Here is a 24,053-nt window from a genome sequence, read left to right as displayed (position 1 = left end):
GGAGAGCACAGCCATTGCAGCCTGAGGAACACCAGCAACCTGTTGGAAAGAAGCAGAGCATGTTCATTAGGCAGAGACTTCAACAACAGCTGACAGCAAATAAGGCATCTCTTCATGTGGGGACATGTTCTTCATGTCTTAGCTTATTATTCACCTAAGGGCAGCCACTGGGGGCATACGCATGCTTTGTGATTTAATCAGAACAATCAGTATTCTACAACACATATGAGAGATGGGGATTTATTTCCCCTGCTAGTTTGGAGGAAAAGAGGTAGGGATCTTTTCCTGAAGAAACTTTCCATGAATGTATCTTTCTATTGTTTATATTAAGTGCTACATCAAGAGTGCATACACATTCACAACATCATATTTCACACAATTTTATTTATAAAATTGTAATTATCTAACAAATTGCATATAAAATGATTTACTTCAAGTAAATACAGAATACTGCACGACTATTAAAACTATTGTATTGTCCATCATAAGTGTATTAAAACATTCCTAAAAAATGCCTCTATTAAAAAACAAAAAACCCAAGAACACAAGTAGCATGACCAAGACCATTTTCAATAGCTTAAAATGAATTACCAGGAAGTTGCATAAACTTCCTAAGTAGACTCCAGTTACATCCATTGAGATCAGCATGTGATACAATACCACAGTCTAATGCTAAAGATGACAAGTAATACATTATGCACCTGATCTAAGCTTTTCTCCTAGACTGAAGGGAACCAGTCTGAAATCAGAAAACTAAAGCTCAAGTCAAACTCTACTGGGCATGCAGTTCTGTTATAGCAATACTTTCCTTCGGTAAGTGTAGTTGGCTTTTACAATCAATTTTACAACTGATAAAAAAGGAACACAAGAGAATACATTCGTATAAAAAGGAATGATACACAAAGGGTAAATACTGACACCTTGCTGTACACCTTCAGATGAACAAGAGAGAAAGATTCAGCTGGAACTAATCTGGAATATATGTATCAGGAATGGATCTGAGTCACAAACCCACATCCCAATCTTCCCAGAGCTCAAGGTCCATCTCTACAACATACACCGTGTGAACATGAACACACATACAGATGGAGCTTTTTATTAACATACTTATATTGCCAAAACACAAAAGACAGCTAGCAGTGCTGCCTCGTGCACACTAGTAGTACTTCTTCGTATGCTGCGTGTTAAGGGAGACAGATTTTTTATTTCTTTTTTTCAAGGGACAAAATCTGGTAGCTAATGGATAAAGGCAGTATTATTTCATTTGTTTTAGACAGTTTCATCACAGGTATCTGGAAAAGATTCAGAGAAAAAAGAAAAATGGGAGGAACTGCAACATTCAGCAGTACTTGACACCTTTTGAGGTCTAATCTCCTTCCTAGGTATTTGCAGAACTGCTATTACAATGTACCCAAAAGACATACACAGCAAGAAGGGAAACAGAACCAAAAATTCAGACAACAGTTTCTCTCGTAACCAACCATATTAACCAAGGCCAATTTTAACAAGGGCATCTCTAAAGTAGTAAAAACACAGAATGACATCCAGGACAGTTCTTATAGCACCATGTTTAGTTCTGCCACAAGTAATGGCAACCTCCCATAACTGGTAGGAGGTGCTGCCACCGACTCTCCACTTTACAGTCAAATGCTGTTCTAATGCCAAGCAGCAAAGGGAAAAGGCAAGGGAGGCTCTGCCACTAACCAGGGCCCAAAGGGCTGGCCAGGGCTTCGCCTTCCTCAGGAGCAGCCACCCACTCACAGGGCAGACACTGAGCATGGGCAGCTGAGGCGCTCCTGCTGCTCCATCAGGGCGAGGGACAGCCCAGACAACCACTTGGGACTCTCCTGGTGGAAACCTTTCCTCTCCATCATAAACACTTTCAGGGTGAAAAGCAGTCATGTGCAAGAATCGTTTAATCTGCATGCTACTATTTACATTCCAAACACTATTTACACACCAGAACTACAATAAGGATCTCTCTCAAAGGGGAGAGAAGAAGGCTTTCAGGACAGAGTACACTTGAGAAAGCACCCCCACAGCTTCAAACTCTAAGAGACACAATCAAAATGATGGATTTCAAGCAAAGAGATCCTACTGCTACCAAAACAGACACAAAGAGATGAATCAAACATTTGTGCATTAGGCTATTAATCAAAAAAACCCCAAACCCAAACAACAGAAAGGCCTGTGAATACAGAGGGTATTTAGAAAGCAGAGGATCAAGGACTGTGATGCCCTCTGGCAGGGCTCAAAGGAATATATGGAAATAGCTTTAAAGCCAGTGTGCTGCTGAGCTACCAGAGTCCTTGTTAGCAATGCCCCTACTCCACAGGAATCACCCAGCAAACAGAGCTGTTTCCCACTCCATAAGCCTGACAACAAATTTCTGAAAAACTACTGCACATTAAAGATAATTAGGCTGATCTCTGAACTCACATGTACCCCACCACCACACCAGGCAGGAAACTGCCAGGAGGTCCTAGTGCCTACCACATCTTATTGCTTTAGACACTGAGCCCACATAGCCAGCAGTTGTGCTTTAGTTGCAGTTCACGTGACCTTTTCAAAGTTTCCTGGGAAGAAGTTTGCTTGTATTTGGCAGGCTCTGACAATAATACATTGATTTCCAAGGCCTCCCAAAAGCTTTCACAACTGGACACCTAAGCTGCTGAGTAGCTGTTGAGGGAACATTTCTAGGACATCTTACCTGATCTGTAGACAAAAAAATGTGGGATTTAAATGTGTAACAGCTAAACATTCAGTGCACATCCATCAAAGAATGCAAAAATTAGTAAGTAAGTATCTCTTGGGAGCAAGGGAGCAAGAAGGATCAACAATCACAGCAATAAAGACAAGCTCTAGAAAAGTAAGTTATCTAGTGGTTTTTGTAAGAACAGTCAGTCATTCTGGGATTCAGCAGAAGTGTTGCACATTTGTGTGTAGACGTGCAAGTTGTGAGAACAAGAATTGCTCAGCTTGGAGCATTTACCCTCCTATCAGTTTGACACTGCCAACTGCACAGCCAGCAGACTGGACCTCGGAGAACAGCGTGACAAGACAGAAGGCCAATACAGTACAACTGCAGAGATTCAAGTAGAAGAATGAAGCTATCTTCAGAAACTCAGAGCAGCAACAGTAGTATTCAAGATCAGTGGCAACAAGGAATGTTTCTGTAATTAGGCTTTTTGTTTTCCCTCCAAGCCAAAGCCCAGGATCACAATCAAGGCTCTTTGGTGGAGGGGTTATTTCCTCAACCCCACTTCCCTGATTCCTCCCTGCACCATTTTGTCTCAGTGCAGCAATGCTGGTGCTGATAATCTGTCTGTCCTGCCCCTATGAGGCAAAATGGTATGTCCCTCTGGGGAAAAACAACCAGTAACTCCTCAAATCGAGGAGTGGCTAAGAAAAACATAACGCTGTGCTGAGGTGGAACCAACTTTATTAAGGACAATGAATTATAATTGCTTTGAAAGGCTTTAAAAAAATACTCTGAGTCATGGCTGGCCTTAACAGCAGATACCAAGGGATATGGAGGCTGCCTGATTCAGAGCCAGTCAGTGTGAGTTAACCAGAAGAGGATGAGGTAATGCTCAAAGACGGGAGGACAACAGGTCTGTCTGAGGCATCTGTGAAGCACAAGTGTGCCCATCACCAGCCTTCAGAGGGGAGAAAAACCACGGCCAACTAAAGCACAGAAAGGCAAAATGTGCAAGGGTATGTATATTCATTTGTTTAAGTGTCACAGGACCAAAAAGGGCCTTAACAAGTCACCAGATCAGCCTTCTATCTATCCCCCAAAACAGGGAAGCTTTGAAAGCAATGTGTTACTCTCTTCTACTCCATATACCTCCTGGTTTAGGAAACTCAACACAGAAAGATGCTACATCCTTACAAGGAGGTGCTACACACCCTTTGCCACTGTCTTGACTAAAGCAGGACCACAGCTTTCAGGACTGGTATGGAGATACTGAGACGGGTCATAAAACACGCTAAATTTATACAAAGTGCAATAAACTACCCAAGCCATGGTCAGGTCTTTAGGTTCACTATTATTAGTGAAGAAGAACAAATCAAAAGCGCTAAGCTGGATGGAGCCTGATTTAAGTCTTCTCCACTATTTGTGCTTTTTCCCACATTCTGCTTTCTTGTGTCCAATTCAAAAGGGTCTGCCTTAGCTGATCCTAATAAATGCTTTTATTTTAAGACTTTTATTCTGTTGCTTCAAGAAAGCTCTTTGTTGCCTTTAGAGCAAGAAAAGGAGTCATCTCCGTAGCATGGATTTGTTCACTGGAGGTAAGCATTTACTCTGACAAAAACTGTTCTCTCCAACTTCCAAGAGAATGGGAAATGATCTTTTCATAATCACATGCATTTATCAATAAATAAGTTTGGATTAGACTGTATTAAAACATATGCACATATTTAAAGCACTGGAGTGTCACAGATTCTTATTCCACAGCTCATGCAAGTAAAAAAAAAATTAAAAAAGAAAAAGAAAAAAAGAAAGACCAAAGCCCCAACTAGGAACAGACCAAAGAAACAAGCTTCGCATGAGTATGTCAAAGCATTAATACCAGTGAGATCCCTAAATACATCAGGTTACACTAAATTTCAGAGAAACAAAAGATTTTGCCATATCAGATACATAAGTTTTGATTTTTTTTAAGTTAATATATAATTCATTCTTTGATTATTATTCTTCACTTGGACCCAACATCCACACTGCTTTCATACATTTATACAGTTATAACCCATCCTTGCCATAAGAGACTGATATCCAAAGGTATGGCAGCAACCCTTGTTCATCAAATATAAAACTCTTTTCCCTTCAAACAAGAGTGGAGAAGGAAAAAAGATCTTGACAAAATTAAGCAATTCTCCCTTCTGCTGATTCCAACCTCAAAGTACTACAGGGAGATAGTTGGAAGCTTGCATAAAAATAATTTCCCTTGTTTTAAAAACAGATTTTTTTACTGTACAATAGATGCATAGAAAGTTGCTTCCTGCTTCATGGGTTTAGGCCTGTAGCTATGTTTAGCTGTGAAAACAAGAAGATTGTTCCTTTACAGAGTGGTGAGGAGATAGACCATCTCAAGAATATTTGGCAGCTATCAAAGAGCTCATGACATGAAGAATAAACAGCATATCCACAGACTACAACAATGCAACTCTGTCTCACTGAATACACCAATTTAAAAAAGTGTCCACTTGTTACTCAAAATCAAGAATACAGTAGAGATTCACAGCTCAACAGCTTTCAAAGTGGTGGTTTAAAAGAAAAAAAAAATGTCAGTGAGCAGCAGATTTTCAATAGCCCACTCTTCTCTCCCCCACCCAAAAGAAACACAAGTTCACTGCAATATCAGGAACTTAAACTTGAGACTACTTGGGAGAGAAGGCTTCCCTGTCACCCATGTCCATACAGCTTGGTGTCGGAGTGACACACTGGAGGTTTCAGAGGGTTTCGGTTGTCCAGTGTCTTCTTGTGGTTACTTCAGCAGTTTTACCAGCTGGCTCTGACAGCCTCAATGTCACTAACCAAATTCTGGGCTAAGCATATCCCAAATATCTGGAAGAGACAACAGTTTATTCATTTGGAGCATTAGTCAACTTTTCACAAAGGCAAACTCCTTAAGTTATACAGAACTTAGAAAAGAAAGAAACAGCAGAGGTAGAAATTAAATTGACAGTAAGTGTTTGAAGAAAAAAGGATATTGCAGAACTCCTGTAACCCCAGTATATTTATGGTGGCACTGGTTTCTAGTTAATTAACAGTTCTAGTCTTGTTTCAAAGAAACCCTAAAGGCTCTCTGCTGCTTGTTTAAGCACCACTAGAAACAGTAGGTCTGTACAGGCCTGAAAGTCTCTACGTAAGGTTTATCTAACAGAGTGTTAGTTTCAACCTGCTGAGAGTTGAAAAGAAAAAAAATGCATCCCTGTAGATAAAAATTAAATATTCCTTAACACAAAGAAAGCCTCATACGTTTAGTTCCCACTGCTAAAACCCACAAACAGGCAACTGGCACTGCATTTCCCATTCTCATATACAGTTTACCTCCTCATATTCACTTTATCTATTATTCCTTCGTGCAACTCATTTCAGGGAACATGATGTTTACCTGCAGTAATGCTATCCCAATGAATATACCAGCAACTATGGTAAGGTTGTCCTGCAACCATTTCTCAAACTGAGGGACACAGCCTTTAGTGTAGATAACAATCTGCTGATCAACTTCCTGCCAAGGAGAAGAGGGAAGAAAACAGAGATAATTACATTCAACTACACCATCAGCAGAACAATCTCGTCTTGCAACAGGGATTCAGATCCTTAACATACCACATTAGGAAGAAAAAAAAAAAGCTTACTGGTTTTTGTCTTGCATCGTAGCCACACTGAGTATTAATAACATCTTCCTAGAGGGGGGAGAGAGAGAGAGAGGGAAGAGAGACAATCAGTAAAATGTCTCCCAAACACCTTCTCCCAACTCTCTGGAGTTGGTCCTGTGCGTAATAAGAATCACCCAAACTTTGGTTAGCATATTGCTTTAATAAAAAAACCTTCCTCCTTCACTCTGCGCTATTAATTATTTGCAGCAAACAAGAGCATACAGTCAAAAAAATGTTTATCTCTCAAGTCAGCAAGCTGGGAAAACCAGTCCTCCACCTAGATGAACTCCATTTCCCGATACAAGCATTTAATAAAGTAAAAGGACTAGGGAACATCTATGGTAAGTGAAAGAACCTTCTGCTGAAAAGGTTTTGTCTGTACTAAAAAATGTGCCAAGAGTACTGTTGTCACTTTCAGGGTTCAGTCTGTGCAGAATGAAGAGGTGACAAGGGGCAGTTCTGTTGCAGAAACTGCAAGTTCTGAGTATGTCTCTAGAAATATGTACAGTTCCTTACCAAAACCTGAAAGAAAAAATAACAGATGGAGTAATGTGTTCTTAATGCTTGTTCTTTCTTATAGGAGCTTGATACCAATGGGAAAGGAGGGGCTTTTTCTACTCCTTTTCCTTTAGTAGTCCCAAAGCTCAGGTAATAAAATAGGCTCTGGCAGACTTTCCGTAGTGAACAAGTGCTTCCCATTGGCAGCTGAAGCTGTATTTTTACTTTGTATACAGTTATTTCATGGTAATAAAATGAAACATGAAACTTTTGGCATCAGCCACAATGGCACCAAAATATTAAGTTACTGACTTATCGTATAATGACAGTGACTAGAAGAAGGAGTACTCAAGAAAGTGAGAAAATTACCCAATCTTAGCTAGGTGTACCAAACACCACAATTTAATCAAATTGTGGGAAGTGAGAAAGACAAGCAGTGTCTTTGGATGGATTTTAAAAAGCAGCCATATGGGAAAAAGTAATCTCCTATCGGCATGGAAAGCTCCTCTGTTTCCTCACTGTGCAGGACGTCCAACAGATTGCATTCTGTCAGCTGCCAAAACTGGATTCCCTTAATGGATCTTCAAAACTCAGGCAACTTTTATCTCCTAACGAGATGAAAGCTCCTGTCTCAGGACCTAAGTGCCACAGACTACAAGGATGTAAAAGCACCTAAGATTCTGACAAAGGGATTTTAAGTTTTCTTCCTTGTACTAAATGCCTACTTGCTTCATGATTAAGGTCTTCTGCCTTTAACCTTGGAATTTGTTGACCAAAAGAAGGTACAAAAATGCAATGGAAATAAGTAAGTTTTCTAGTTTTGCCTGTACAAGAATTTGGAACACTTCAACCTCCTCAACTACATCAAAACCAACTATGGTAGTCAAAATTTGTTTCAAGAAACTTATTTTAGCCTGCCTTTAACTTACCACTTCCTGATTCAAGCTAAACTAAAAACAATAAAGCATCCACGTAACTGTCTGCATCAGTCCAACACTGAAACCTAATTCTAAAAGGGAAAAATTTGCTTTCCCACAGAACAAATCTGTGTTTATCACTGCAACTGAACCAATCACAGGTTGGTTACAATTATTTTATTTGTATGTATGACTTCTAATGTTTTCAGTTTTTAAATGCCATTAAGGTTCTTTCCCCACAGCAAATGAGACTTATCTTTCAATTTCTGGTTGCTGCATCACACCCTACCAAACTGCATAGCCATTTACACAACTAAGAGAAAGAGAACTTTAAGATGGATTATGTATTTATAGGATTACCTTGTACTGCTGTCACTGGTTTGGTTTTATAACAGCTATATTTTTAAAACTGGGTTGTGATGACCTCTGTGTGCATGGGTGGGCAGATAGGCAAAAAGCAGAGGGAATCCTAAGCATAAGGTAATGTTTGAGCCTAACCTACATTTCGTTTTAATATCCCATTAAAACATTTTCAGCTTTGTTTGTGAGAAAAAGTCAAACTACTGCGAAGTCACATTCACTGCAGAGGAACCAGAACCAGCTTGTGCAAGCGGCAAGTGCCTAATCAGGAGAGGGGGAGAGCAGCAGCTACTGGATGCCAGGAGCGGCGACTGCATTGCATTATTAGCAAGGCAGGAAGCACCTGAGGTGCCTTTTGGCAACTTGCCTAACTTCAGTCTGTGCTAGACTAATACATTCAAGGAACTGTAAGTCGTTCCAGGTGAAGACAAAGCCACAGCTGAATTGCTAGATAATACAAGCACTCAAAGCCAGCTTCTTTCAAGCTGTATAAAGTCAAATGTATACAGTGCTAGGCATGTAACAGTTTCCATGCACACATCGATCCCTGTTCCAAGCCTTTCGCTGTTAGTGAACTGATTCCCTACACTTCACTCTTCGTCATCATATCCATATTAGCAATGCATGGCTCCAGCATTTTCCACTTGATGATCCAGAACTATAAATATTTCAAAAGACATGAAAATTTACCTAAAAGCTGCTCCCACAAACAATTTCTGACGTTTCAAGTCTGATTTCAGGTGACTGTAGGACAGGCAGTAATTTTCAAGTTTAAAAAAGAGTACGTAAAGATACCCATACCCAACTGAAGATTCTAATGCGAACATGTCAGTTCCTCAGGGCACAGACTGTCATTCAGTACCACACCTGGCACAAATTGGCCAAACTGGCTGCAGCTTCAAGACACTGCATTAAATAATAAATAATACCTCCTTTAAAGTGTCTGATATTAAGGGCTGCTGTTCTGATGAATTTCAATTGAAAGCTCACATCCTTCAACTCATTAAGTGCTTCTCCTTTTTATACTTGCTAAAATTACTATATATATGTTCAGCCGAGCCCATGGTTCTCTCCTTCTTAAAATGAAGACCTAAGTTACCTTATGAGTTTTGCTGACTGCAGAAAAGTTAGTGATTAGGCTGAGCTGCAAGAACATAAAAAAATACAGGTTGGTGAGAAGTTAATAATTAGGCTAAATTTCCAGAAGAAATGAGGAAAATCTTGAAGTGTTATTTACGATTGGAACAGCACACCCATCCAACCCTCTAGACCGTCACTTACAGCAGGGTCTTTAGTACAGCAAGAGAATGGCACACCACAGCGCTCTCGGCTCGCGTTGGAATCTGTACAATTGAAGTAAATATTAAGGTTCCAGTCATCGGCTCCAAAAGCCCCACAGCACTGCCACTAGAACAAAAAAAGAAGAGCTTCTTAAATTTCAGAATGAAAATCTCAGCATTAGTAACATGCATGGCTGCTGCCAGTTTCCCTCTAGCTTTCAAAACAAAATCTGAGACTCCCACTGCTTTAACTGAAACTGTCCTTTTTTGTTTGGTTGGGGATTTTTGTAATTTTTTTAAATACCACTCCAAATGGGTAAGTTGTTCCAAAGTTATCATATGATTAAAGTTACGTTCACACCCTGCTATGCTGCTCTCTGGAGAGAAACCCATGGGTGAGCTGATAAGACTACACAATACCACAGAGCTGCACAGGCCTACAAGCTCAGGCCCAAGGGACAGCAGAGCCAAGAGTACAATATTTTGCCCAGTCTAATGAGCCCTGGATTTTCAAAAAAACAAGCTCCAAGGGCTACACTGGTACAGCTACTCCTTTTGCTAGTTTGGGGGAACTTTGCCTGGCTGTACATTGGACAGTGTGAACACATTGTTCCCTGAGAATTACACATTGCACAATGAACACTTTTAGTGAATTCTTCAGAGTAAATCTGCCAAAGGCAGGCTTAGTCTGGCAAAACATGTTGAACACACGAGGAACTGATGTGTTTTGCTGAACATACAAAGAATGGACTGGAGACCTGAGAAACACTGATGGCTTACAGCAAATAAGGAGCTAGACCAATGAACCCATCTATGTCATTTAAAATTTAAAAAAACCAAAAACCAAAAAAAAAACCCCAACCCACAACCATATTTTTAAAGCATTGGAATAGCCATTCTCTCATTCTAGATGTAGCAATTCTGTTTGCAATACCTGACATGTTGTCTTTATGCACTATCTCTACTGGCTGAAGAAGTAACTCGCTCTCACAACTCGTGCTGCCCCTGGCTTACCTGCTGAGGGCTAATGCAGTTAGAAGAGAAAGCCTTAGGAAGTTACTGCAAATTTGGACTGTAGCCTTTGGCTGCACACAAGTGGACCACTACTTTCAGTTTGTGCGACCTCTGACCTTCTTGCAAAAGATTCAAAACAGTGCAAGGATCCACATCCTGTTACTCACCATTTTTCCCCCAGGCACAGAGAAGCAAATCAAGCATTGAAACTATTTTAATTGCAGAATGTACAGAAATTTGTAAACATTAATACAATCAACACTCAGCCATGTTAGCCACACAGTGCCAGATTCAAAGAGGACTTCATCAACACCGGCCAGAACTGAGTACTGGAGAGGGAAGGTACTGGCAGACTTTGTGTGCAAAAGTCAGTGCAAGAATTCTTTACACACACTGACAAATTATAGAACTTAACCAGCACAAACAGGTGCACCACTGGTTTCACCCTTTTCTCCCAAGTGCAGATGCGGCATCACTTAGAGGTGTCCTACAAGAACTCTACAAGTGGTCCACTTCATTAGGCTAATTCCATTAAGTCTAGTTCAGAAGAAATAAAATTGTATTTTCATTTGGACCAACTAAATACCTCTGCCACTCTGCAGTGTTGCTAAAACTACACCAACATTCATCTTAGGACCAAATGAAGCTTAGAAAATGAGTAATTTCTTAAAAAGATGTGACAGCTTCTATAACAAAATATTTTAACTTTGACACACTATTTCTAAGTCTTCAAGAAAAATCACCCCAACTCTCCATCTTGTTTTATGCAGTCATACATCAATAAAGCCACTTTACATAGGTGCTGTATGCTTGCAGTTCTGTAAAAACAAATATAAATATATTCAAAGGCATTATATACTAGAATATTTCTGTTGCTCCTTGAAGAAACAGAACAGATGGAAAGTAAAAAATAAGAGCAGGTATTTCTTAAAAGTAAGCTTTACAAAAAAATAAACAGTCCAACTTACATATTCCTGTGTGAAGTCTATGAGGTTTTGTAAATCAATGTCATCTCGGTATGCTCTGATGTTGTTGTTTATAAAGAAATACAGCTGGTCCTTTATCCAGTCTTTGAAAACAAATGCTAAAACACCAGCAGTGAGCTCCAAGAAGAAAATAATTCCAAGAAATACAGAGAACTATGAAGAAAATAAAAAAGGCTAAAATTATTTTCCTTTATGACCAAAACTTTTTCAAAGCTCACAATTATATGTAGTGATAAGGCTTTATCTGCTTCAGCGCAAGTTCAAGCCATTTTGGCACACTGGAAATTTTAAATTAAAAACACACTATTTTTATCGTAAGCATTTTTATTGTAAGCATTTTTATGGTATTGGAGCTGTAGCACAGAAATCTTAATTCTATTCTAACAAATAACAAAAATGCTAACAAAATGCTAACAGAAGTCCAGGGCCAAACCCTGGACATTTCACTGAGGTTTTCAAAGAGTTCCAAGAGAATTCACTGTAAATTTCAAGACACAGCTAGTCACCACCACATGTAGGACCCTTGAAAACCCATCTTAAATTTCAACACAGGCATTTACATTTTAGAAGGCATAATCAACCAATGTAAAATGTGCCAGTAAAATGCTTTCTACGTGACTTTTGCTTTAGAAGCTCTCACTGGCAAAGCTTCGCCTAAGCAGACAAAGCAGAAATTGGTAACAGCAGAAATTAATTAATGACTAAGTCAGAGCGGAATGTCTAAGAAATTACTCACATCCACATTAAAACTAAATGAGGCTGCTATGATTAATGCAAATGCAATGGATGCCAAAGGCATTACTAATGATCTGCCACTTTCCCTAAGCATTTCCACTGAGTCTACACTGTTTTAAACCACACAGGGGTCCTGGTATACTGGAAGTCCATCCCTTTTGCAACTGTGCCTTTGAGTTTCACTTTAATGTGCTCTCTGTGTGTGTTCAGATACATTTTTAATTTCTCCTGCAGCTGCTGTATGGGAAGCTATTTCTGGTACAGCAGATGGGTTCATTTTAGGCAAGCTAAGAAGAGCAGCAAGGAAGAAGGGAAAAAAAAGTGTTACAAGCTGCTTTAATAAATGCCTCGAGAACTGTGACTCTCAATTGCCTCCTCCCCTTACACAACATGTCTGTGGGAGCCAAATGTGTCACTTGGAGCTAGTTATTTCACTGGAAGCTTTTTCATGCGTATATTAACAGTTAATGTTTATGAAGACACAACTGTATCCACAGGCATTGCCCACCTCTGGAAAGGGGAGTGGTGGAGGAAAGAATCTTCTTTATCATGAATTTTCAATTTATCTAGATGTGAACATGATACTGTCACCCTCATTTTCAAAAGTCACAGGAGGAAGTCCTTCAAAATACAGAACCCAGCTACTTAGCTGAAGAATTTCTGCATACTGAGGTTCATTTGTATACCAGCAGCTCCTTCCCTAACCAACAATCCAGCCCAGAATTCAAGAAAACTTCCATTTTCTTTCTGCATCCTGGACAAACTCTCCTCCCCTTCTCATTCTCAGGCCCCAGCACTGAAAGCAATGAAGCCTCTTCCAGTTAGCTGAAGGGCAGGGACTGAGGGTATCAGCAAGACTGAGGATACTGTAACAGTCTTATCTCCTCTGTACTATGAGGGGCCCTTGCACAGCACAAGTCCCATGGGTCACATTCACTGCTGCATCTACATCCCTCATATTTCATAGGCAGCTTGTTATGGACTCCAAGTTTGACACACAGATTCGCACAAGAAATTTTTCTTTTTTTGTGACATGGAAGCAAAATGTTAGGCTACATCCATACGAAAATCAGTACTTCCAAGTTATGATTTTTACCATCAATAGTCTTGAGCTTTAAAAAAAACCACAGCCAGTAAGCACCAGAGACTGAAGAGCTGCAACGTTTTAAAAGCTAAGTGCTTTCCTGGTATTCTCACATTGGACAACACCTTCCTCTCCAAAATACATTTTAAAAGCTTAACACAGTTTAACAGAACAGACAACATGACATGCTACATAAATGAGGAATGTCACAGTTGCGAAAGCTACTTACAAATTTGAGAAGAAAAGTGTTTTCTCGTAAAGCTCCAATGCATCCTGCAAATCCCAAAATGAACATAACTCCTCCCACTACTAGGAAGAGCCAAACAGGATCAAAGCCTCCCAGGTCAGTGATGGAGGAGATATTGGACAGCACTCCCTGAGAAAGAGACAATGCCAAGGGATAAAAAGTATGTTCAGCTTTCTGTTGTACAAATTCTGCCTACATTTTTCTTCTTAAAAAGGAAGAAGACTACAGCAAAATAAATGTTCTGCAGTACAGCAATTAAGAATATCTTTGTATCCCAAAAGAAACAAAAAGTGCAATTACATGCAATATTTCTGAATCAACGTGTGAATGAGTAACAAAATGTTCTTGAAAAATTCTCTGTGAAAAACCCACAGGGCATTTTCTGCTTATGCAGCTATAAGAAGTAGTCTGCCAGAAACTCAGAACAGATATTTGAACAAAACTTAACTCTTATTACTCCTGCTGAGACACCTTTTATGTATCATACACATCATCTATGTAAACACACAATTACATGTTATATAGAAAAAATGTTAAAAGCAATAAAACCACCATGAATTTAGCATTTATTCTCAGTATGTACAGCAATTGTCAGAAATTATTAGTGAGCTCCTATCTTGCAACAAAAGTTTTTCAACAAATTTTGACAAATGACATAATCTAGCCAATTCAGCTTCAGGCATCTACAGTGTCAAAACCTCATCCTAGAAATAAAGTATGGCTACTGACTAATTAGCTAGCAGGAAGAATTTGAAAATATCAAAGTCTCTTAGAAGATGAAAGACAACTTAAGAACTTGTCTTGGGACATGGTTTACACTAACTTAGAATAGACCTATCATATGTTAGACCACATATGCTGTGTTTTAGATATGACAGTCAGCACAGTCTGCTTGTAATGCCATTTCTGCCTTGGAAGTAAAGCTTGGGTTGCGACACCAGTAATCCTGAGGAACTATTTAAATTTTTTGAACACATTTTAGACACAGTTTGGCTGATGTTGAACAAATGGGTTGTATCAAGAATCAAGTACAAAGTTTACCCTATTCCAGTGAGTTTGCACAGGAACGATTACAGTTTCCTAAGGCTTTTCAGCAGAAAAAAAAAACCACTGAAGTTTCACTATTTCTTCATTCCCCTCCCCAGTGCTGTAGGTCAATGCAAAGCACACTGCTGTGTTTCCTCACAGAAGCCTGAACTCAGGCTGAGTGCTTTAGACTACTGCTTCCTCTAACTCCTGCACGATGCTGTGGCTTGAGAAGCAGCAACAGAGATCTCTACATCTTCAGCTCCTTATATGCAGAACTCTACAGTTAATCCTTTTTCTTATTTCTGTTCATACCCCTTTGTTTCTCTGAAGTAGTCCTAAAACAGCAAGAGGATGTTACCATAACCTCATTTCCAAAAGTTTAAAGTGACATTGACAATGATGACTGCTCACAACTGTGGCTTTAGACCTGTGATTTTATATATATACACACCCCCATACATATTCATTTTGGACCATGCAAAACGTATCAATTGTCATGTACCCAATATCTCTAACACATTACTTCATGTAGTCTGCAACCACTTTCATAGAGTTTCCCAAGCAAAACTTGAGCAAGCAGTAAATATAGACAGTACTCAAAGCTTTTATTTCTGCAGAAAAGGACAGAGTAAATAAAATATACATGTGAATTTCACCAATGCACACACCAAGGAGCTTTAGAAAAGGTCAAAACCCAAAGAAAAATCTGACTGTAACCCAATTTTAAAATACAAACAATAATCCAACAGCATGAATAACATTTGCTAAGTATATTCTTTTCCCTCCTACTAGAGAATACTATTGCCTGACAGGGATGAAAAAAGAAAAAAAAAATCACATTCATCACTTTCCTCCTACATCATGTAGTACTAGCCTTACTGACATTCATTAAAAAAGCAAAAAAGAGATGTAAGGAACAAGGTAACACAACTCAGAGCCAGCACTGCTATCAAAGTGGAGCAGCTGGCCCGTCCTTTTTTCTGGTACCATCTCAGTGAAGAGACAATGCACACTGTTATAAACAAAATGCCAATTAAACCTGATCAATAACTCGCAAAAGCCAAATTATGATAAAATAACAAAGTATAAAATTTATTTTGCGTTCGAATTTACAATTTAAGCCAGCCACGAATCGGAAGGACAGAGCCAAGCCCGGGACTTTGGCTCTGGGTGACACACGTACGCAGCTCTGAGCCCCTGTCGCATCAGAGAAGGTAGTGGCACACCTTCGCCATGTCCTAGTCCAGTTTTTATACTCTTTTTCTTGCCCGGAGCCACGGTTTCTTTTGTCCTTTTCATAATCAGACGAGTTTCCAATGTTCCTCAAGTTTCCAATGTTCCTCGGTCGGAGGATAATACTATCAGATGGGCAAACAGTCCAGTCTCCTGAGTCTTGGGAATAAGTCCCTTGTCTTCATCTTCATCTGTCCCTTGTCTTCTGCTAGACGCTAGACGAGTCAATATAAAAAACCGTGTCCGGGAATACATACATTAAACAGCATTTACCTGTAGTCCTTTACATGTTAGTGGATTTCCCCGAAACAGGCTATGTGTTAGGTGTATTATCATAAAATATGCTATCTTTCAGGCTATCAGTGGCCAGGTGTGCCACTGATGTCTTACTCCCTGATTTAGTTAAGATTTCCAGCTCCTGTGCTGCCTCCTCTTCTTCACATGTAAATTTTACAAGACTATAGGTGGTATGTGTGAGACAACTGGTTTCCCAGTCCTGACAGTTTCTGTGTAAGCCCCCCACTCTTGGTTTTGGAGACTAGTCTGGGCATGTTTCCCTTGCCAGTTTCTTCCTTTGGTCAATATAACTAGATTTCATTTATCAGCAAAACCTTTAATATTCTTGTAACAGAGCTATGTTTAGTAGGTTCATAACAATATACTTGTAACAAAAATACACTTAATATATTTATAACTTAATAACCTTTTATCTGCCTATGAATTTTGATATACTTATAACAACACCAAGAGGAAATGAACACTTACCAACATTAACACTTACATCAACTCGTGCAAAAGTTTTTCCACTACTTTTGTTTCACTACATTTGTTATAGAAAAGAAATCCAAGCCACCTTTCTGGCTAATAATAACAAGCAATATAAACAGGAAAATCCAACAACACAAAATCTTTGAAAAAATCAAGGCCTTGTCCCTACACAAGTCAAGAAGCATGAGCTCTGCCTCAAGAGGAAAAACAAGTACAAAAATTATTTCTTCACAAAGTTTCAAATTCCTTTCCTCTGTGTTTACGTAGTTACCATAAGATGAGAATAAATTCTACCCTAAAGGAAGCACTGCTACTCTTTTCTTTTAACATTAGCAGATTTTTGAATTATGGACTGTGGTGTAGTAGAGTGAAAAAAACTAGTCACTGGAAAAAGGATGTTGCCTTTGTTATTACTTGTATTTACTTTTTCAAAAATCAAAAAAAGATGCAGATTTAAGTCTCTCTTCATAAGACACTGTGTCTTTCCTTAAAAACAAAGTAAACAGGATCAACAAAAAAAATCTAAGCAAATTGCTACGCTAAGTCAACTTCTTTCCATATGAAAGTAGTCAAATTCAAACAAAAAGAAATCCAAGTAAAATTCAGCTCGCAATTGTGGACAATACTGTTAGAGAAGACAGTCATAATACAAAAGTGGTAGTGAGAAACACACCCCTTTGCATTTTGTTACTGTCACATTAAATTCAATGGCAATGAAATTTATTGAGCCAGTTTTATGCTATTTTTCTACTCCTGACCTTTTTCCCTTTACTTGATTTTCTAGAACTGCCAGGCTCTTGGCAGCCTGTAATGCCCCATGTTGGCTGGTCACTCCTCAGGGTAGCTGTGATCGAACACAAACTGCATAGATCAACACAGGCTTTATCTGCCATTGTTTGCTGTCCTTGGAAAGCACCTTTATGTGCATCTGTTGCTAGTCCACATATGGCAATCATAAGCCTAACTTGGATAAATCCCAAATAACACATCCTGACAATGCAAAGCACATACTGCGTAATTCTCATTTTACTCCATGTGCTCTCTGCATATGAACCTCAAGTTAGCAGTATTCTGTAGAGGCATCTCAGGATACACAATCTTCAGAGAGTTTTTGTCAATAAAACAATAGCTAGCAGTAGGAATGAGAAACACAGACAATGCTCTGTGATTACAGCTCGAGATACGCAGAAGTAGTCTGATAGAAGATTACTGCTTCCTGCTTAGAATACAATTTCCAGTCTTGTACTCTGGACACTTACAAATAAGCTCTCTGAAGATGCAGCAGTGCAATACCCTGAAGAAAAGCACCTTTTCCTTCAAGCAGCAGGGCAACAACTGGGGAATAATATCTCACTTTATATTGTTAAGAAGATCTAAACGTGCAGTCCTCTAGGCACATACTCTTCCTATCCACTACAAGTTTCTATAATGCCTACTACCACAAAATCTTTTTTGGCTGCAACAGCTACTCCTGGGAAAAGTTTGACACAGATGTACAAACATCTGGTAGTGACCAATTCTGTCTTCAACCCATCTTTAGCAGAAGGAAATATGTCTAAAGGTGCTTGGGCAGAGAATCAGTAATTTCATATTCTAACAATGCACCCTCCACAACATGCTCTGAATCCTCAGGCTGAGCAGTCAGTCACGGAATATATGGTGACTGTCCACTTCTCTCATGCATCAATGCAAGATCAAAACAAACCACTTGTAAATACTTTCAAGTAAGGCTTTTTACAAATGCAAGGTATTTTTCCTCAGCAACATTGCTGCAGTTGCCCACTACAGCCACAACTGCTAAACTGCTGCCAGTACTGTGACACTTTAGTATCTAAAAGGAGGAGCAATTTCTTCCTCTAGATGTATTCTCGTTTTAAAGTATGGTTATTTTTGAGGTACACACACATCACTTCCTCAGTAGTTCAGCATGTGTGTAATCGTATTGGCAGGAAATGCTTTGTTTGTACAAAGCTACATACTCAAGTAATTTACTTCTCACTGTGGTGTCAACCCAGGGCTCTGCTGTAGTCTCACAAGGAGAGCCAGCAGGACATGTTCCCTGGCTGATCTCCAGCTCATCTGTTTGCTCTGTTCCTCCACCCTCCACAGCCTGTTGTACATTACAGTCCATGAGTGGCTATTTAATACTCTAATCCAACACAAGCCAAAATCTATTTGGTGTACTGAAACAACAAAGGATCATCCATAAGAGAACTGTAATAAGCAACAGTCCAGTTATGGAAAAGTTCCTTTATTTGTGAAATGTACTTCAATCATTAGGATACAATGATGCATAGATGGAACAGGAAAGACTGACCCCACATTGCCACCCCACCCCAAATGCAGAAGTCAAATGAAATGGTTAGGACTTGACTCTTCTTCAACACAAGGGTGAATTCCACCCACAAGGAAATGTGAGACAACCAAGCCAGGCAAAACAAACTCCTGCAAAACTGGGGTCTTCTCCTCCTGGTATGTGAGCACAGGTAGGAAAAAAAGCCTGAGAGATGCCTGACAGGTCCTCATGTCATGTTTTCCTCACGGCCAGAGCAAGCAGGATTCTCATTTACAGCTCAAGGGAGAACAAGGCAAAGGGAAAATGTTGGTCTTGAACATGGGAGCTCGTGAATGCCCCTCCTGATGTTATAGCTGCACAATAGTTTGCCTTTATCCCATCAGTAAAGAATAAGGAAGCAGTGGTGCAATACAAAAGCGATAAGGGTGCACACCTCACCCTTCTCCATCTTGTACTCTTTAAGATCATCAGAACAGCTTGTACAACTTTCCAGAGACAGACCCCTGACTCCAGCTCCTGCCTGTGGTGCACATCTACATTAATATTTCAGGTCCGAACCAGCAGTGTTTTTGAAGTGATCACACACAAGCTGTGCTTCAGCTCAAACCTGGAACAATCTCAGAGCACACAGACTGGATTACTTATAAATGAGGATGTGGCCCTGGAACACAGCTCATGCTCCAAACACTAGCAAGAATTCAGGCCACAAGATCACACTAGAACTAGCTAGAAAAGAACTCAAACCTTTCAAAACCTGCAGTGTGCAAGCTGGATGTTCAGCACCACGTCCTCACTGCCTGCATTTAGCAGTAACAGTCCTCACAGGCTGAGCCCAAAGCCAGACACACTTCTTGGCTGCAGGAGTGACCCAGTGTTGTCACACCCACACAATCTGATGTGTTCCTGGGTTCCTAAGAGAGTCACAAATGCACTAACAAAGCAGTGACATTTCCAGAACAGCTACTGCTGCAACAGGCACAGTCACAAACTGCAGGACAAGGGAAAATGGCTCCAACTGATAGCACTCCAGGCAGCAGCAATTTTGAAAAGCTGACCCAGTAATGAAAATTCAAGGCATAATGAGTCAGAGACAACTTAGGAGAATCATCAGACTAAGAAACAAAGAGGTGATATAATGAGTGTATATGGAATTTGGCCCACAGGATGCACGTAAAAGAAGGAAACTCAACACTACAGGAGGATGGGAAAAATCCACTATTTTTTATTTTCTATTTCCGCCAAGATGGGAAAAAAAACCCCAAACTTTTCTGCTGCAATATCTCATTACTGGGAGGAAAAAACAAAAACAAAACAAACAAAACCAACCAAACAACAAACAAACAAAAAAGCACCCCACACCATACATCCAAGAAATGCAGGAGATCAGAAAAAGATACATCAATACAAGATCATCTGAAACATCCATTTTTGTAAACAGAGGGTTAGCCTTTTCACAGGCTTGTCTGCAGGACTTAGTATCACTGGCAAACAGTAACATCTGGGAGGTGACGGAAAATAAAAGTATTTTCAAATGCATGGTTTTAAAACAGAAGAATGTCTCTCTGCTTTGTTAGTCATAAACTCCGTGTAGTTCCTCCATGCTGCGCATCTGAATGAACACAGGGAACAGAACAATACTCACTGAAACATGCCAAATTAATTCTACTCCAGAATTTTGTCTCTGCAAGCAAGAAACTAGGTGGGGGATGTTTACAAATCTTATTTCTTTGATTTGTGTTGGTTTTGCATTTCCCACAGCAAACAGTAATAGCAGCAGAACTTTATTTTTGAAGTGTCTAACAGAGGAGAAGAGCTAGTCTAACTTTCTTGTGCTGACATAGCAGAGTTCAAAAGGTGAATAACTGGCATAAATACATACAAGATACAGAGTTTTCGACTTTTCAGGATTAATGATTATAAAGTGTTGGAACACTAGGAAATCATTTAAGAGTCTGCCTGTTTAGATTATGCATCTTTATGTACTGAAATTGAAATGAAGTGCAATAGTGGATCCGATCCCCTCCTCTCTTCTCCAGTCCTATAAAACCCACACACAGCTCTGTCTTAGAGGCAAGATATAGGCCTTGGGTATCCTTCAGCCTATAAAAAACATAGAATATGAGCAGTTTCCTTGTTGGCAATAATTTTGGAAGAACTGTGTGATAGACATGTATGCACAACAATTATGGTGTGACTAGTGCACTACTCCTTCCTGCTGTCAGCCACTCACTGGGACAATAAGAGAAGTGAAAATTTTTTTCATGAGAACAACTTTAGTTTTCACTCCAGGGTAAGGAGAGACAGGTTTGATCTAACAAATTGTGATTGTTTCCATGTACAGAGTTTAGCTTGTCCAAGAACCCCAAAGAAAATCTAAATCACCTTAGACAAGTAAAAGTTCATCTTAAAACTTCAGATCAAGATTTAGAGCTCCTGCTCACTAAGAACACTATGCTGGCACCCAGAGATACCACACCAGTACTCCAAAATGCACACAACTTGACTTCTGAGCTGAAGCAACTTATTGTTATGCTGATTTGACTGGAAGACCTGAGAAGCCAAACTCATGTACACTGTCAGCTTCTTCCACTTCTCCCTCTGCATTTCAGTCAGCTTCATACACAAACAAAATTTCATCAACAAAATTTGAAAGATTTCTTTTGCTACCTCCTACTTAAGATTTTACCCCAAAACCACAGTGCTTTCCTTCTAAAAAGTCCTTCTCCATGGGCAATCTGACCTTTTAAGGTCTCAGGAGACATAAACAGCAATTCATCACTTAGGCTCACTACTCTAGAACATAAATCTCCTGCAGGTAGCCAGGAAGCTTATTTTCCCAAGCACCTACTGGTATCACACCACAAACAGCCTTAAGGCTGCAATATCTAATACATACAACCAAGGAGGGAAATCAACATTTTGTACAAGTCCAGTTCATTTTTAAAGAATCAACAGAAGACATGACTTGAAGTGGTTCAGAAAAACAATTAAATATAAACATTTTCCCCTGCTGCTGAGCAAAAGTGCTGTAAGCTGCTGAGGTTTCACACAGACTCTTTGTATGCTAACAATGTTCATGTCACTGTTGCAGGGAGGAGGGTGGAAATGGGCCGCCATGGATGAACTATTTAATGGTAGAAGCCCAAGCCTGGCATGCCCGAAAACACTGTGAGACTGTGACCTATACAGTGCCACCATGTATAGATAGCTTTGTTCATCCCCAGAGCTTATTGCCCCCACCCCACCCCCAGCTCTCTTTCAGGTTCATGGCTCAGAATGCTAATTGCCCAGCTTTTGTCTAGGGCTGGCTCACTGGCTGTCAAGCCAATTCTGTTGCCTACTTGACAAATGAGCTCTTTTGCCTCCCTGCAAAGGCCTTAAGGAAGGCCACAAGACTGGATATTGTGCTTTTCTTCTTCACAAGAAAGTTTAAAGGGAAGAATTCAAGCCAACCTAGCAAAAGAAGAGAAACTAGGCACCAAGTCCACAAATCTGTCCCAAATTTGTTTAAACCAGCAGCCAATAGGACTCCTGTGAAGTCTGGATTATTTTTTTATACCCTGCAGTTTTAATGTGACCTGGAACACTATCTTTTTACCTTTTAAAGATTCTGTGAAGCAATCAAAGTACAGACAAGTTGATGGCCAGGCTACAAAAGCCACACAATTTAAAACAGAAGTTAATCAAAATCCTCCCCCACCACCAAATGAAGTTTACAGTAGGAGTCCTGAAGATCTACTCCTGCAAAAACCCCTTACAAATTTATACATTACACAACAGCAGTGTCAAGTTCAAGTTTGATAAAGTCAAACATTGCTTGCTGCTGTTCATTGGGACAGCAGCAAGTCTTCACAGAATAGCTGAAGTCATCTGGCCACCTACCTCTGGCTGCATAGAACCATGTCCTGATTGCTTTGGAAAAATCTCCAAAGACAGAATCTCCAAAGACAGAGACTTCATTCAAATCCTCTCTGGGCAAACTGTGCCAGTACTCAGTCATCCTCACATTTAAAAAAAAAAAAAAAAAAGGTGCTCCCTGATGATCAGGGGAAACACCATTTGTGTTTCATTTTGTGCCCATTGCCTTTGTCACTGGGCCCCACTGAAAACAGGCTGGCTCCATTCTCTTTGTGTTCTTCCTTCAGGTACTTCCATACATTATGATTCCCTGAGCCTACTCTTCCCTGGACTAAACAGTCTTAGCCCTTTCCCTGTAGGAGAGAAGCTCCCATACCTTAATCATCTATTCAGCCCTTTGCTGAATTCTCCAGTATGTCAGCATCCCTCTTGGGCTGGAGAGCCCAGAACTGGCCTAGGTGTGGCCTCACCAGTGCTGAATAGAGGGGAAGAATTCCCTTTCTCAACTTGTTGGCAACACTCCCGGTACAGCCCAGGACACATTTGCCTTCTTTGTCACAAGGACACAGTGCTGGCTCATGGTTTGACTGTGTGTACACCAGGCCCTTCTCTGACAAGCTGCTTTGTTGTCATACAGTGTACCATTACAACAGCCCATAATGCCTAAGGGATATCCATCCTAGCCTCAGGCAAGCAGCCTAGCCAGAGAAGTGCTTCTCAGTTATGTCACAGATCTCTCAAGTCCTGGGCTTCACCTCCTTGGCTTTCATCTTCAACTCCTCATCAGCAGTAAGAAAACACTGGGATCTAACCGACCCCCTCTAAAGAGCTGAGTAAAATAAAAGACTCAAGTTGGTTTGAAACAAGTCAATTTTTTCATAATTCTTCTACTCAAATTTGTCTGTGCTTAAGAGGTCTGCAGTTCAGCTATACTTACACAGCATTTTGATTGTTACAACTATGAACTGAAGCATTCCATACTAAGCACTTAGAATAAAACAGTTAAAAGAAGTTGGGGAAACATGATCATTTTTCAGGGAAAAACCCATGCTTTAAACCAATAAACAGTACTTTATTATACTTGTTAGTTTAGAAAGAAACCTAAAAAACCTACTACATATAGAGCCTGAGTTAATGCATATTAAACGGTGGTGGTTTTATTTGCTTGTCTTTAAACAACATGGCGTTTTCTCCCACTTTCAGAATCTGATTAAAAATGGTTTAAAATTACTTGATAACAGATATCCAAATCTCACATAAAAACAAGAGCTTTGGCTTCTGGCGATTAGCAATTATGAATTGAATGCATTTTCCCTAGGAAAGGGTACATACTTTCCCACACAGAAAATATGTAAACC

The 24,053-nt window shown here is 39.8% G+C and overlaps 1 protein-coding gene across 3 annotated transcripts in view; it reads right to left on the bottom strand.

Annotated features, from left to right (window-relative positions):
- Positions 1 to 364: 364 nt before the first annotated feature.
- The window catches only part of TSPAN5 (tetraspanin 5), an 83,619-nt gene continuing 59,930 nt past the window's right edge, over positions 365 to 24,053 (bottom strand). Inside the window, exons 3-9 of one of the 3 annotated variants that reach the window (XM_038135555.1) lie at positions 13,494 to 13,640; positions 11,428 to 11,598; positions 9,447 to 9,572; positions 9,265 to 9,309; positions 6,370 to 6,417; positions 6,123 to 6,239; positions 365 to 5,572 (exon numbers count right to left, since the gene is read on the bottom strand). In XM_038135555.1, coding sequence (XP_037991483.1) covers positions 5,507 to 5,572; positions 6,123 to 6,239; positions 6,370 to 6,417; positions 9,265 to 9,309; positions 9,447 to 9,572; positions 11,428 to 11,598; positions 13,494 to 13,640 — 720 coding nt within the window. In that variant the 3' untranslated portion in view covers positions 365 to 5,506. Of the gene's footprint in view, positions 5,573 to 6,122; positions 6,240 to 6,369; positions 6,418 to 8,846; positions 8,910 to 9,264; positions 9,310 to 9,446; positions 9,573 to 11,427; positions 11,599 to 13,493; positions 13,641 to 24,053 lie in introns of those variants that run through there. The other 2 variants (XM_038135556.1, XM_038135557.1) reach the window with 2 other exon arrangements.

Source organism: Motacilla alba, chromosome 4 (assembly GCF_015832195.1).
Source record: "Motacilla alba alba isolate MOTALB_02 chromosome 4, Motacilla_alba_V1.0_pri, whole genome shotgun sequence".
NCBI classification, from domain to species: domain Eukaryota; kingdom Metazoa; phylum Chordata; class Aves; order Passeriformes; family Motacillidae; genus Motacilla; species Motacilla alba.
Note: the sequence above shows the minus strand (reverse complement) of the source record. Positions and strands in the feature narration are given on the sequence as shown.